This window comes from Borostomias antarcticus, assembly GCF_949987555.1.
Source record: "Borostomias antarcticus genome assembly, chromosome: 26".
NCBI lineage: Eukaryota > Metazoa > Chordata > Actinopteri > Stomiiformes > Stomiidae > Borostomias > Borostomias antarcticus.
Window position 1 is genome coordinate 8,595,178 of NC_140259.1, and position 16,239 is coordinate 8,611,416.

Sequence of the window (16,239 nt, forward strand, 5' to 3'; positions counted from 1 at the left end):
TGGACTCTTTTAATTTACATGTTTTATTTTTATGGGAAATAACAATAACACTTTGGAATGGAATTATTAAAATTGTTGTATTACAAAAAGACTTAGTACAGTACCTGTCATTACCTAGAGGTCAGATTTGGAAAGTGGTCAGATCGAGACTGTTTACTGGGGACGGTGGGCGCAGGTGGAGGACCAACAGTGTGTCCGTGGTCCAAAAATGAATTCTTTCAAATGAACAAACTCAAATCTTTTCTTGATTTGTTACATAAAGCCTCCCCACTTATCTGTGCGTTCCTATTTCTAAATCTTCTAATAAAAATAATAGTAATAAATTACAGTGCAATTTGTAGAAATACCTGTGGGGCCCTTCAAATTTCTACCTCTTCCTCTCACCTCTCGGGTCCCAGAACACTTGTTGGTGATATGTCAACATTTTGGCACGTTCTCAGAGCATTAATACACATCACCAAACAGGAAATGCATAGCATCATACTTCCTCTCCTCAAAAATAACTCCTTCTGAAGGATGTAGGTCGACAGTACATTTGTATTCAATGCTGAAGAAAAAAACTGCCAAATCTGTTGAAAAAGAAAGCTCTAGTACTAGACTAAAACCCACCCCTCTCCCCGTTCAAATTTAAAAACAAAAACCCCCCAAATGTGTTCAGTATTTCTCATGTGGGAGATAACTGTTCAACAGTGTGATTTGGTGTGAGTAGTTTCACCTCACATTACCCAATGTTAGCGTGAGAGAGGGCGGGAAAGGGGAAGAACACACACATACCTTCATAGGCGGACAGTACCACGGCAAACAGGGACCAGACGCACCACAACACCTCACAACCTGCACCACAACCACCCGGGGTTGTGTGGAAATCTGCTCCCAAACCTTTCTGTCTTCCAAGGCTTTTTTTGGGATGAAACGATTAAGAGCCAAACCTATAATCTGGTGTCAGTGAGCCTCAACCCAGACTACATTCAGGATTCAGCCTCATGGCCTCCTGTTAAAATGTTAGTCTTCCAGTATGTTTTTTTAGGGGAAGGAAATAGAACCTAGACACAGAACCTAGGCTGTAGTTGGCATAGTCCGTGGGTCATAGTGATTTGAATTTCATAGCTGCTGCTGTTTCATCCCCTGGCCTGGAGGAAGCCAAGCTGACGAGCAGAGATGTTCTGATCCAATAGCAGAACCACTCTGACCCGGGTCTGGGTTTCAGCTCCAAGATGTCCACCTCGTATGTACATAGTTACCCACACACACCAGACCTGACTCGCCCACCTGGAAGTCTTTGAGGTGCGTTTGATTTCCACGTCTTCACTCCTGGGATAAATCAAGCGCACTCCAAAGTGTTTTGCAAATAGAATTTGCCCCCAGGTGTTCCAACACAGTAGAAAGGGACACATATCAGCCTACAAACAGTGTTCTCAGAAAAAGCAGCAATTCAAAAATCCATCATAATAAGAAGAAGAAGAACAACAACAATAGAATGTAAAATCAATTTCGTCCCCGGCTCTGGTTCTGAGTGTGGTCTAAACACTCAGTAGGAGGGACTTGGAAGACACGTCCGCGCGCTAACTTTGAACTACACATCCGCGCGCTAACTCTGATCTAGACACTCTGAACTAGACACGTCCGCGCGCTTACTCTGAGCTTAGCGAGGGAGCGAGCGTGGACGACAGCATCTGCGGCCTGGTCAGGCACAAGCATGCTGTTCTTCAAAACAAGAGCTGGAATCTGATCGAAAAGGAAGGACGACACCTGTTTGACTAGTCACAGAAAAGAATACCTGGAATATTGCAGCACACACACACACACACACACCAGCACATCCATAGGGAGCATGTTCAAATTCAGTGGTGATGGAGGATGGTCAGTCCAAACCAGGACTTCACTGAATGTGTGTGCTTGGAATTAGTGTGCATGTGTGTCCATGTACTACAAGCGTGTGTGTGTGTGTGTGTGTGCTGCAGTGTGGATGATTAGTTCACTTTGAAGATGAGTTCTGCACACTGCTAGGAGAGGTTAAGATTACGTAGCTAATAATATTTCTCTTTTCTTCATTTATGTTTTTTAAGACAACTTGATAGCATAATTCCAAAACCATTCCGATATCATGCATTCCTGGATACCATTATATGCATACATATAAGTTTTCTTTTTATCATATTTGATGATTTTTTTTTATCTTTACACAACTTAAGGGCCATTGGCTTTCGATTCTCTGTGAACTTGATAACCACCGTATCGGTTATCAGCATTAGTCAAATCCATGTTTCTCAACTTAATCAATAAGGATGAGTCAACCCAGTCAATCAATTTCAGCTATCTGCTGTCATTAACCAGCGGTCAGCTTGTCTGCCTTCATGTCAGTGCAGATGCCGTGCAAACGGAAAACATGACGATGCGTGTTCCCTACACAGGAATGCCAGTAATATTACCGTTAATATTATGTCCATTCATCAACAGAGAGAGTAAAAACATCAAAACAAAAGTAAACACCAGATAAAAAGATTAAAGAGAAAATGTAAATGTTTCCCTTCAAATCTGAACTTTTTGAGTCCTTCACATTAACGGACTCCCGGACGAGGGTCTGGAAAAGGTGGTGGGTTGTGAGGGAGAGATGGAGGGAGGGAGGGAGAAATGGAGAATGTTGGTGCGGTCGCTATCGACCTGTGCAAGGATATGAAAATCAATGTGTTGTTAAAACAACCAGCCATTAAATGCACTCTCCTCCCTCTCCTCCCTCTCTCCTCTCCTCTCCTCTCCCACAATGCACCAGGAGGTTTCGCAATACTTCCCTTTAAACCCTGCCCTGCCTTTAGGTCACATGGTCTGGAGGACAGGGGGGGGGGGGGGGACGGCCCATTAGGCCTGGGGGGCGGTTCAGTTCCTGACTCCAGCTCGGAACTGTGGTCACCACGGCGACTGTGAACGCCTCATTCGTTCAGCATGTGTACATTATCTAGCATGTCTAGGTCATCTGAAAAATCAATGCCTGCTGTAGGCCTCGTTTTATCTGTCGGTCATGCGGTCTGTCTGTTTGTCCATCTGTCCATCCGTCTGTCTCTCTGTCTACAGCTGTCTGTAGCTGTGTCCGTCCGTCTGTCTGTCTGTCTGTGAGTGCTTTTGAATGATGACGTTAACTAGACTCCCAGCGGCAGGTTACACTAGAGCAGTGGTTCTCGAACCTGCGACCCCCACCTTCCCCCGAAGAGCTTTCGACCACCTGACAAGAGCCCAAACTCTCCCACCGATACAGGCTCTACACGTAGCATACATCCCCCCAGATAATAACATGGAAAAACACATTAACAGCCGTATATCTGTTCAATCACGTTATAGTAAGACTTGGCTCGTTTTAGTTTGGGATGATGCTGATTCCAGTCATGTGTCGTCGTGGATGGTGCTAGGATGACGGTCTGTTGAGAAAACGCTCCATTCAGGAGCAGAGTAGCGGGTGTAGCCAATCGCAGACAAGCGCAACGGTCAAGGCAAGAGCGTTTTTCACGCGGTCCGAGGGCGCTCTGCCATTGGTCGATTTATATCCTGTATATTTTTAAGGATTACATTACGACTTTTGTAGTTCATGCTCTTCAGATACAAAGACTAAATAAAAACATATCATTTTTGTATTAAATAAAAAAATAATTACATCGGAAATTCTCCCGCAACCCCCATTTTCATATCGGACGACCCCCACGTGAGGTCGCGACCCCTAGTTTGAGAACCACTGCCCTAGAGGTCATGCTGACTAGGGCACCTGACTACACACCGTGTTTTCCTGTCATGGAAGATAATAATAATAATATCAGCACAAGGTCGTCCGAATGAACATTCACAGTGCTATACTCCAAAACAATAAACGATAAAAAATAAACGATGAAAATGGAAACAAACAGGATAAATATTTCATCACGGCGAGACTGGGGGTTGTTTGTTTGCGTCCTCCGCGGGACCCTGTCAGAAACCAGCTAGAGGGCCTGTTGTGGCTGCAGTGATAGTTAGGAGCCAGGAGGGGGCAGCAGAGAAACCGTTATAGATGCTTCTCCTTGGTGATTCCATTCTGCACATGCTTCCTGTGAGAGAGAGAGAGAGGGAGAAGGAGGGAGAGAGAGATTGTTAGTTGTTGAGTAGGTGATCGGTAGGTGGACAGTGATAGATATCACCTGTGTTCAAGGCCACACGATAAGATGGAGGGTCAGGAGTACCTCAACCCTATAACCTCTGATACATGCACACACACACGCACACACTCACTCGCTCTCTCACTCAATGACACACACACACTCTCTCTCTCTCTCTCACAAACGCACACACTCACTCGCTCTCTCACTCAATGACACACACACACACTCTCTCTCTCTCACACACGCACACACTCACTCACTCTCTCACTCACTGACACACACACTCTCTCACACACACACACAATCTCTCGCTCGCTCTCACTCACACACAAACACACACTCTAATCACATCTCGGCTCTTTGATCCTATCTTTCTATCTATCTGGAGGGTTACTCAACACAGCCTGGTCTGTTGTTCCTGCAGCTACGTAGGTGTGTGTGTGTGTGTTTATGTGTGTGTGTGACCTTGTGTGTGCGTCAGAGGGGGGTTATAGGGTTGAGCTGGTCCTGACCCTCCATCATACCGGTGTAGGTGTGTGTGTGTGCGTGTGTGTTTCAGTACCTGTGTGTGTGTGTGTGTGTATATGTGTGTTTTTCTGTCCCTGTGTGCGTGTGTGTGTATGTGAGTGAGTGAGTGTGTTTCTGTACCTGTGTATGTGTGTGTGTGTGTGTGTGTGTGTGTGTGTGTGTGCGTGTGTGTGTGTGTGTGTGTGTGTGAGTGAGTGTGTTTCTGTACCTGTGTGTGTGTGTGTGTGTGTGTGTTAGAGAGAGAGAGAGAGAGACATATATAGAAGTGTGTGTGTGTGTGTGTGTGGCTGCTCTTCCTCACCCCTGGGCGGAGTTGTGATGTCCAGCATCATCATCGTCGGCGTCCTCGGTGAGCAGTGCGGTTGCCTTGGCAGCAGTTGCCTTGGCAGCAGTCGCCTTGGCAGTGATGGCCGCCGCCCGCTGGGCGCCCTCCTCGTCTGCGTACTCCCTCACATCGTTCACCTCCATCTGACCGGTCAGGACCTTCACCACGAACAGCACGATGTACTGCACACACACACACACACACACACACACACACGCACACACACACACACACACGCACAGGCCAATGGGTTTATGGAATGCATAGCAGCTCAAGGTAATGGTGTGATAAAGACTTTCGTTTTAGATAAAGACTTTAGATTAGTCTTCATCCTGAGGTTGAAATATAACATGAGTGTGATTAGCTGGAGATATGATAACATGTTCATCTGTGGTAAAAACAGTACGGTCTCCCGTGATCTGAGGTGGGAATGTCTTCTTTGTTGGTCCCCAGTGGTACTCATGTGTGAATGGTCCAGCCTGTCTCCGCTGGCCGAATCCAGGCGTAATGGTTCTATTAGCGCATTGAGATGGTGACAGAAAATAAATTTGGAGACTATAATCAAAGGAATTAAGCTAAAAAAAAACTTGTTATGCGGCGGATAAAATGGAGAATGGAAAAGATGGAGATGTTTGAGGCCCCAGCCATGGGAGTGCACACAGAAGGACCACGCAGAAGAATGACTCGGCAACAAGCATTTGTCCATTGTAGATTGAGAGTGATTTTGTAAAAAAAAAAAAAAAAAACTTTTTTGACAACTGTGATTATTTTGTTTTTATTAGTGTAAACAAAATAATCACATCCATCCATCTTCAAGCGGATGAAGATGGATGGATGTGATTATTTTGTTTACACTAATAAAAGTTCTGAAATGTATTAAATGATGTTTTCAACATAAAATCCAGTAGCCTAAGATAGGCTTTGGCTTGTGTGGGTGCGTGTGCTATTGAGATAGATGAGCCTTTTAGTGAGAACAACGGGACACGGACGCCTGTGCTTTAACACTTAACCGTCTGAAAAAAGATCTGTGCTTCTAGTCCTACAGTCTCACGTCGTCTAACGAAACATGACTTCACTCATTAATTGGTAAAGTGTTGTCTGGTGTCCCCTCGTCCTGTCCTGCTCATAGTACAAGCCCAGTTACGTGCGCCCCGGGCTGATGTAACAGGTGGTTGGGGGGTGCATTATAAATAAAAATAACATAACATAACATAACATACGTGTCAGTCTAGCCGGGGACACAGAGGACACTCAGGATGTTGGATAGTGTGTTTAACTATGAGCGCCTCCTGCAATGAGACATCTGGTGTTTGTTCTCTCTAGTCCCTGTGTTGGTACGTTCTATCTAGTCCCTGTGTTGGTACGTTCTCTCTAGTCCCTGTGTTGGTACGTTCTATCTAGTCCCTGTGTTGGTACGTTCTCTCTAGTCCCTGTGTTGGTACGTTCTATCTAGTCCCTGTGTTGGTACGTTCTATCTAGTCCCTGTGTTGGTACGTTCTATCTAGTCCCTGTGTTGGTACGTTCTATCTAGTCCCTGTGTTGGTACGTTCTCTCTAGTCCCTGTGTTGGTACGTTCTCTCTAGTCCCTGTGTTGGTACGTTCTCTCTAGTCCCTGTGTTGGTACGTTCTCTCTAGTCCCTGTGTTGGTACGTTCTCTCTAGTCCCTGTGTTGGTACGTTCTCTCTAGTCCCTGTGTTGGTACGTTCTATCTAGTCCCTGTGTTGGTACGTTCTCTCTAGTCCCAGTGTTGGTACGTTCTCTCTAGTCCCTGTGTTGGTACGTTCTCTCTAGTCCCTGTGTTGGTACGTTCTCTCTAGTCCCTGTGTTGGTACGTTCTCTCTAGTCCCTGTGTTGGTACGTTCTCTCTAGTCCCTGTGTTGGTACGTTCTCTCTAGTCCCTGTGTTGGTACGTTCTCTCTAGTCCCTGTGTTGGTACGTTCTCTCTAGTCCCTGTGTTGGTACGTTCTCTCTAGTCCCTGTGTTGGTAGGTTCTATCTAGTCCCTGTGTTGGTACGTTCTCTCTAGTCCCTGTGTTGGTACGTTCTCTCTAGTCCCTGTGTTGGTACGTTCTCTCTAGTCCCTGTGTTGGTACGTTCTCTCTAGTCCCTGTGTTGGTACGTTCTCTCTAGTCCCTGTGTTGGTACGTTCTCTCTAGTCCCTGTGTTGGTACGTTCTCTCTAGTCCCTGTGTTGGTACGTTCTCTCTAGTCCCTGTGTTGGTACGTTCTCTCTAGTCCCTGTGTTGGTACGTTCTCTCTAGTCCCTGTGTTGGTACTTTCTCTCTAGTCCCTGTGTTGGTACGTTCTCTCTAGTCCCTGTGTTGGTACGTTCTCTCTAGTCCCTGTGTTGGTACGTTCTATCTAGTCCCTGTGTTGGTACTTTCTCTCTAGTCCCTGTGTTGGTACGTTCTCTCTAGTCCCTGTGTTGGTACGTTCTCTCTAGTCCCTGTGTTGGTACGTTCTCTCTAGTCCCTGTGTTGGTACGTTCTCTCTAGTCCCTGAGTTGGTACGTTCTCTCTAGTCCCTGTGTTGGTACGTTCTCTCTAGTCCCTGTGTTGGTACGTTCTCTCTAGTCCCTGTGTTGGTAGGTTCTATCTAGTCCCTGTGTTGGTACGTTCTATCTAGTCCCTGTGTTGGTACGTTCTATCTAGTCCCTGTGTTGGTACGTTCTATCTAGTCCCTGTGTTGGTACGTTCTCTCTAGTCCCTGTGTTGGTACGTTCTATCTAGTCCCTGTGTTGGTACGTTCTATCTAGTCCCTGTGTTGGTACGTTCTCTCTAGTCCCTGTGTTGGTACGTTCTCTCTAGTCCCTGTGTTGGTACGTTCTCTCTAGTCCCTGTGTTGGTACGTTCTAGTCCCTGTACTGATGACCAGCTCACCAGGAACCAGTAGATGTTCATGAGGAGCAGCGCGAGGAGCAGCAGGTTGAAGAAGAAGTAGAAGGGGATGTTGGGGACGGACTGCAGGCTGTGGACGCAGGTGGCGTAGAGAACCTTCAGAGGGAACCAGTACAGACGGAACCAGAACCTGCGGAGGAGGAGGGAGACAGGGGCAGTCAATATCCACTGTGAGTGTGTGTGTGTGTGTCAGTGAGATTGATTAACCGTTTGATTGTTCTCGTCATGAATTGTTGTTGGGTTTTTTTACCCGATTTGGCAGTATTTACTATGTACAGTATGTCATGCCAAGCTATTTGAATGTGTGTGTGTGTGTGCGTGTGTGTGTGTGTGTGTGTGTGTGTGTGTGTGTGCGTGTGTGTGTGTGTGTGTGTGCGCGCGCCCTCTCTTACCAGGTGATGCTGAAGCTGACCGAGCCCATGTTGGACAGGATGTCGTGGATGAGGTGGTACCCTCCTCCGCGGGTCTTGAAGTACAGGTTGAGCTTAGTGAACTCCAGCTGGATGTCGTTGATGTCGTGGAGGAAGAGAACCAGCACCCCCACATTATGGTACCTGGAACGGGAGAACGTAAATGCTCTTAGAACCTTGGCGTGAGGGAATGGTTCTACCTAGAACCATTACGAGCTCTGAACAGAGCAGATAACAGTCTAATTTCAGTACAATTTGTAACTGCAATTTTTTGGCCCCAAAAAAAGTTGGCCAAATCCAGTCGGAAGAACGGCAAAAATGTATTTACCTCCAAGAAACTCTGTGCATCTTGTTCTTGTTTAATTGTTACCTCCACCCCACTGACGACTAGCGAGAGGTAATGTTCGTCCATACAACGATTTTCACCAAACTCGGTCGAGGGGTCTTTCATGGACCAACTTTAGAATCCATTACATTTTGGAGTGGATCAGAGTCACGCGGTGGGTCCGCCCATTCACCTCCATTCATTTTTTTGGACCAGCGTTATGCAAAAAACTACCGCTCGTTGCTTTGGGAGAGTTTTGCCACGGGAACCAGTTAGGGGCTATGTTATACTAGGGGGGCAGAACAGCGGTCAGAACGCAGTCCCTGATTGGTCAAAATGTTGTTCGAGATAGGAAGTCCAGATTGATAGCGAACTCAGATCAGATGGTGGCAGGAGGCTGATGTCACAGCCTGCCAGCTCACCTATCCGTCTCATTAGTTACTGTCCCCAGGACAGACACCTTGCCTGCCTGTCTGCCACAACAAACCCCATTTCAATATGATATGATGACCTGTAACGGCCTGTTAATACAGACTACTGTACCTCTGATAACAGCTGATACAGCCTGCTTTGTAATGTTATCTCTGTGTATACACATTCATTTGATAAACATCCCCAGACAAGACACACACACACACACATAAACATATACACAAGCACACACACTACAGCTGGTACGTGGTCCTATACTCCAGATGTGTTGGAGGAACATCTCTGAATATTATGAAGGACTGGACACAGCTGTCCTCTCTGCCAACGGAGAGGTCTTGGGGACGGGGACGGGGTACCTGAAGGCGTAGGAGAAGGTGATCAGAGCCAGCGTGATGACGTGGTGGACCACCATGACGGTGGAGTCCTTCCTCCAGGCGTCCATGTACACGGTGGCGTAGATGGAGTGGCCATAGAAGCTGCCCTGGATCAGGTAGGCGATGGCGATGTCCACCGGCACGGTCATACCACTCTTCCAGTCTGGGGGGGGGGGGGGGGGGTGGTGCAGAAAGAGAGGTCAGGACACACACACACACACACACACAGAATCTGGTGTCCTAGCCTAGCCTGCCAGGTATTAGTCCTAGCCCAGCCCAGCCTGCCAGGTATTAGTCCAAGCCCAGCGCAGCCTGCCAGGTATTAGTCCTAGCCCAGCGCAGCCTGCCAGGTATTAGTCCTAGCCCAGCCTAGCCTGCCAGGTATTAGTCCTAGCCCAGCAGCTGTGTTGTGGTGGAGAGGAGAGGGGGGGGGGACTGGAGTGGAAGAGAGAGAGGAGAAGAGGAGGAGAGAAGATGAGAGAAGGAGAGGAGAGAAGAGGAGGAGGGGAGAGGAGGAGAATATCAGTATCAGGTTCTAGCAGGGAGAGAGAGGGAGAGAGAGAGAGAGAGAGACATCTGAGTGTCTCAGGTCAGAAGGTCTCCCCGGCTGCTCTGCCCAGACGGACGGACGGGACGGAAACTTTCTCTGGGCTGTTTGGGCGTGTTCAGCTCCTCTGGGATGGGGTTACGGGCGTGTTCAGCTCCTCTGGGATGGGGTTACCTGGGTAATGTTTATTGATCGGACGTTCCGTCATTAAAGATTGAGAGAAAGGCTCCTCTGTGCTGAGGGGGAGTGGATGAGTGGACGGAGAGATGAGAGCTGCAGGAACAGGAGCCCTCATCCTAACCTCCCTCCCTCCCTCTCTCCTCCCTCCCTCTCTCTCTGCCTCCCCCATCTCTCTCTCCCTTTCCCTCACCCTACCCTCCCTCTATCTCTCCCATTTCTCTCTCCCTTTCCCACACCCTACCCTCCCTCTCTATCTCTCTCTCCCCCATCTCTCTCTCCCTCTTTCCCTCACACTACCCTCCCTCTCTCACCTCTCTCCCTCCCTCCTCTCTCCCTCCCTCCTCTCACCTCTCTCTCTCCCTCCTCTCTCTCCCTCCCTCCTCTCTCTCCCTCCCTCCCTCCTCTCACCTCTCTCTCTCACTCCTCTCTCACCTCTCCTTCCCTCTCTCGCTTTCATCTCTACCTCTCCTCGCTCTCTCTGTCCTGAACCCCCCCCCCCTCCCCTCTCTCTCGGTCCTGTACCCCCCCTTCTCTCTCGCCCTCTCTTCCCTCTGTCCTGTGTTCCCCCTCTCTCCCCCTCTCTCTCTCTCTCTCTCCTTTCTCCTTCTCTACGAATTGAAACCCTTCCTGCCTGAGAATGTCCTCTGTCCCAGTCTGGCGTCTGTCTCCAGGTCTACCCAAATTATGCAAACGTCCGCATTATAAAACACAAATGTTGGTCAGATTTGACTATTAGTGAAACAAGCTGTGCGCTAGTCTGAGTCTGAGGCCAGGAGCTGATGGAGGGTTTGACGTGAGGGCCTAACCCTCTGTACTACAGCAGCATCCTCTCCTCGTCTCCTCTCCTCATCTCCTCTCCTTCCTGGTTTCTCCTTCCTCCCTCCCTCCCTCCAGACATGTCCTTTGTGAAGTTGTAGTCTCGCATAGCCAGACAGGGATTTTGAAAACGATAACAGACAGAAAACAGAAGGGAAGGAGTCTGGATTGAATCTGATTGGGGCCCAAATATTCTCTCATCGCCGCTGATTTGGGCCGGGAGAATGTCCCGCTTCCTCATGACAAGGCTTGTTTCCAAAACCTACATCTGTTGATTCAGACTAGTGAGGTTGTGATAGACCCATAGGCATTTTAACAACATGAGCAAGTTTAATATATACTGAGGAAAACGTCGTAGTGCCAGAGTGTCTGAGCTTCACGGTAGCCCCTCCCATCAGCGTTCGGTAGCCCCTCCCATCAGCGTTCGGTAACCCTAACCCTAACCCTGCACATACCTGATGATGTCACATGACCTGTCTATGACCTAGGGTCTATCGCCGGGCCAACCCTAACCAAAACACAACCACGTGCTCTGCTCCAACCCCACTGCTAGACGCGCTAATATCTGCCAAGAAGGTGTTTGCATATCAGCCCCAACCAAAACAAACACCCAGCCTCTGTGAGCTGCAGCGTAGCTAGCCGGTGTGGTGCTCGAGAGACGAGAGATAGAGGCTGACACAGAGCTGCTAGCCTTACCTAAACTTACCTAACCCTAACATAAACTAACTTAATCCTAATCCAACATAACCTTATCTAACCCTAACCTAACATAACCTAACTTAACCCTTACCTAACTAATCTAGCCTTACCTAAACATACCTAACCCTAACATAAACTAACTTAATCCTAACCCAACATAACCTTACCTAACCCTAACATAACCTAACTTAACCCTAACCTAACTAAACTAGCCTTAACTAACCCTATCCGCCCATAAACTAACTTAATCCTAACCCAACATAACCTTACCTAACCCTAACCTAACCTAACCTTACTTAACCCTAACCTAACTAAACTAGCCTTACCTAACCCTAACCGCCCATAAACTAACTTATCCCTGACCTAATGCTGAATATGTTCGGCAAGCGGCAGCATCAAGTCAGCGGATGCCAACAGGATGGACAAGCTCATCAGGAGGGTGGGCTCTGTGCTGGGGGTCCGTCTGGACTCAGCGAAGGTGTTGGCAGAGAGACGAACGCTGGTCAAACTGCCGGGCACCATGGACCATGTCTCCCACCCTCTACATGACACTCTGGTCAGGCAGCACTGGGCTCGCCAGATGAGTCGGGGGACAGCCCCAGAGGTGGACGATGAGGACGGGGTCCAGGGAAGTCTCCTGGTGTCCAGCGAGGACGACAACCAAGAGACAAACCTGACCTAACATGGCCTCACCAAACCTGACTTTACTAGGGGTGTGACCACATATCGCGGCACGATTTTGTGCAATATAAAAACATGACGGTATACATCGTCCGGATGAAAAACTGTTTCGCGATATGAGGACTGGCTGCAAAACAGCCACTATCACCTACTAACTCACACCCTCGTGTGTTCAAACTAGGGCACGCGCTCGAACAAATCCTTAACAATCAAAGTATCGATTTTTGATTTATTGTTTGCATCCCTAGTTCAAACAAAGCAGTGAAAAAGACTGTGTATGCAGATCAGTGGTTGTATTTGATCGGTTATGTCCTGATATCGCAAGTTATAAAACGTTACGAAATGGAACTATAGAGCAAACAACAGCATTGTTTAGCCTTATGTCTTTTGAGTAACGTTTTGTTTAAAATATTGTTCTAATATTGTATCATATCAATATAGTGAGCCCAGTATGGTGGAGGGTATGTTGATGTGAGTGGACCGTTCCTCCCTGGACCTTACCGTAGAAGACAGAGGCCGGGTTGTGGAAGAAGGTGTAGTCAGTGAAGAACAGCAGGTAGGTGCTGTAGGACCAGGACATGGAGTAGAAGACCAGCTTCCACGCACTCTCTGGCATCTTGGGGGCGTCTTTGGGGAGCAGACTGCACCACTGGGCAAAGGGCTGAGAGAGAGAGGGAGAGAGAGGGAGAGAGAGAGAGAGAGAGGGAGAGAGGGAGAGAGAGAGGGAGAGAGAGGGAGAGAGAGAGGGAGAGGGAGAGAGAGAGGGAGAGAGAGAGGGAGAGAGAGAGGGATCAGATTAATAACAACAGAAACAAAATCGAGGAGAGAGGAGAAGAGAGGATTTTTTTTTACGTTTATTTGACGACATTAAAAAAACACCAAAAAAATCTTGTGTATGACAAAAATCATCGAGGATGAACACAGTACAGTTAAAAACACGTTTCCATTGTGGTATTCTCACATTCAGACGGCACGGCAGGTTGGCGGCGTATGATTAAACTGACGGCATTAAAGAATTTCAGCAACTGAGTAGCAGTTTACAAACAATGTACAAACAATGCAATTCAGACACCATCCAGCAATGCTATGAAACTAGAAATAGAAATGGGAACCCTGTCATACAGTCACTCTACTCATCATGTCTTCACCATGTCTTCATCGTGTCTTCACCATGTCTTCATCATGTCTTCACCCCACGTTTAAATCTACTTAGGATGGGAGGGGTTTTGATCACCAGAGGAAGCTGTCGTGGAATTTTACAACTAGTCTCAAGACTATTCAGATAGCTTTCTGTTCTTTAAAACCTATTGATCCAGTCCCCTGCCTTTTGCTATTGTAAACACCTTAAACCTTTGTTCCTCTCTCTCCTTTGTAATTCCAAACGCCTCCTGAACCTCTGTCTTCCTCACTTCTCTTTTAAGACAGACCCCTGTCTCACCAGGACAGGAAAGGCCTCACACTTCAACCTTCCCGTCCTGGCTCAGGCCTTTTGTTCCTTTGTCTATATTCAAAGTGTACCGCGCTTTTCTTTTCATCCCTCGACCACTGTTTGATATCCGTCACCTTACGATGACGTATAGACGAGTCAGCCAACCAAATGTCGGCTGCATCACATCCTTGTTTGAGCACATATAAGGCGGTACTAGGCGAGCTTAAGCTCACTTCTGTTCTGATGAACCACTCTGTGTTTTATCTCGAGGTCCTTTTGCAATCGTATTGTTTTCTTAATAAATCTGACTGAACCTTTTTCTGCGAGCCTGGGCAAATACTTTATTTTTCGAAACTTCTACAACAAAGCCCATCCTATTACCCGGCCCGCGAAGCCAAACATGCATCTCTCCCTCCATCAGTCTGAAATCTAAACAGACACGTGTTCTAGTTCTGTGTTTTATGACCATGTACATCTCTGACCTGGGAATAGTCACACATAACTACGGACAGCTCCATAAATCCACTGTCCTTTGCATGTTGTGTCTTTCGAATAAAGACGCATCATTCAACTTATGTTAAAAATATTGTTATAATATTGTATTGTATCTATATTGTGACCCCAGTGGGAAGTTTGGAGATGAGAGTTGGATAGGAGAGGAGGAGAGAGGAGCAGACAAAGGCAGGATGCTAATTATTGTGTCGCGTGAGGAATCTCCTGACACCCTAGTTTGGAAATAAACCGCATGGAATGTGAGATATGTAACAGCGTGATGTACAGAGGCCGTGAGATCAAAGAATGGGAGCCTTTCTCTCAGTGACCGGCCAATCGACAGCCAGGGAGGGGCCTTCGTGACAAACATGTGACCAGTGGCTGCTGCTGTGGACACAAGTGATCTCTTCCCTTTATGGTGTGCTATGCAAGCAGAAAATACAGGAAGTCAGAGAGCAGGAGGCTTCCTGAAGTACTGTATGTGTGTGTGTGTGTGTGTGTGAACTCTAGTGACCCCATTATCAGGGGGCCATGCTGTATCTCAACAGCACTCCATGTACACACACACACTGCTCTCTCTCTCTCAAATGCTCTCTCTCTCCAAAACTGCATAACCGTGTCCAAATGTCCATACTATGTATGTAGTACATGGTAAATGGTAAATGGACTGCACTTATATAGCGCTTTTCCACCTTAGCGGCACTCAAAGCGCTTTACAATGGCCTCTCATTCACCCATTCACACACACACACACCAATGGCGGTAGCTGCCATGCAAGTGCAACTCCAATGCCTGGCTAGCTCAATATTGTTGTGTATGCTACATTTATCTCGCATACTAAACATGTTTTCGTGGAGTAGTACGTACTAAACAGCATGTAGTACGCGAGTTGCAGTATGTACTATATAGTATGTAGCATGTAGTATGGACATCCGGACACGGCCACTTCCACCAGGCAGTTTGTCATCTCCTGTCTGTTTCACTTGGTTTCGCTTACTGTCACCCGCCACCATTAACAGTTTTAACGTCATTTCAGGCGCGAAAGTAAGGATGTATATTCTCAATATGTGGTCAGTTTCTCAAAATGAGCCCTGACGTCCACGTTCGGGGAGATCGCCAGGGTCTGTGTTCCTCTTTCTCTTTTACTCTCTGCTGATTGGACATCGCATGACAAATTTCACTTTGAATTAGCATAAAATTGATTACCTGCATCATCCACTTTCAGGTTCACCCCCCCATTGGTTTTGAATGGGTTTGAGATTGTCACGGCACGCTGATTGTGCTAGTGGACATAACACACCTTAACACTCTCTTCTCTCTCTCCTACCCCACCCCTGTGGTGGAACTGGAGCTAGGGCCCTCAAAGACAAGCGGAGAACCCTGGTTCTAGGTATCGTCTAGGCAGAGAGGAACCCTGAACCCTAGCCTCCAGGCCGGCAGGTGATCTGCGCTCCGCCATGCCAGGTGAGAAACCAGACCTCTGCTGCTTATCTTTCCTCCGTGATAGAGGAGCTGTAGCCACACACACACACACACACACTCACACACACACACACACACACAGTCCTACAGGTAACAGACACACACACCTCCAGCCGGGGCCAACAGCAGGCCAGGCCAGCGGACCAGATCACGCGTTCGTCGGCCCCCACGGTAACCTGAAGCAGGAAAGTGAAAGGCCCCTAGCAGCCGATACGCCTCGATCACCTGTCACTCAGATTACACACACACACACACACACACACTCACCACACACACACATGCGTCACTTCCCTAAGATGCAGTCAGACAGAGCGGAGCTGGTGAGAACAGATAGAAAGAGGACAAAAAGAGAGAGAGAGTCAGAGAAAGCGACCGCAAGAGACATACAGCGGGAGAGGAGAGAACGAGAGAGGGGGAGACGGAAAGAGAGAGAGAAAGAAAGGTCGTGGGGTCACATATGCTGCGACAGCTATGCAGGCGCAGTGTGTCACCTGACCCCCAGGCAT

General features: G+C 47.7%; 1 protein-coding gene across 1 annotated transcript in view; it reads right to left on the bottom strand.

Annotated features, from left to right (window-relative positions):
* Positions 1-21: 21 nt before the first annotated feature.
* Positions 22-16,239, bottom strand: part of cers1 (ceramide synthase 1) — a 33,120-nt gene continuing 16,902 nt past the window's right edge. The window contains exons 2-7 of the mRNA XM_084458998.1: positions 12,832-12,991; positions 9,390-9,570; positions 8,259-8,420; positions 7,849-7,996; positions 4,948-5,153; positions 22-4,067 (exon numbers count right to left, since the gene is read on the bottom strand). Coding sequence (XP_084315124.1) covers positions 4,025-4,067; positions 4,948-5,153; positions 7,849-7,996; positions 8,259-8,420; positions 9,390-9,570; positions 12,832-12,991 — 900 coding nt within the window. The 3' untranslated portion in view covers positions 22-4,024. The remainder of the gene's footprint in view (positions 4,068-4,947; positions 5,154-7,848; positions 7,997-8,258; positions 8,421-9,389; positions 9,571-12,831; positions 12,992-16,239) is intronic.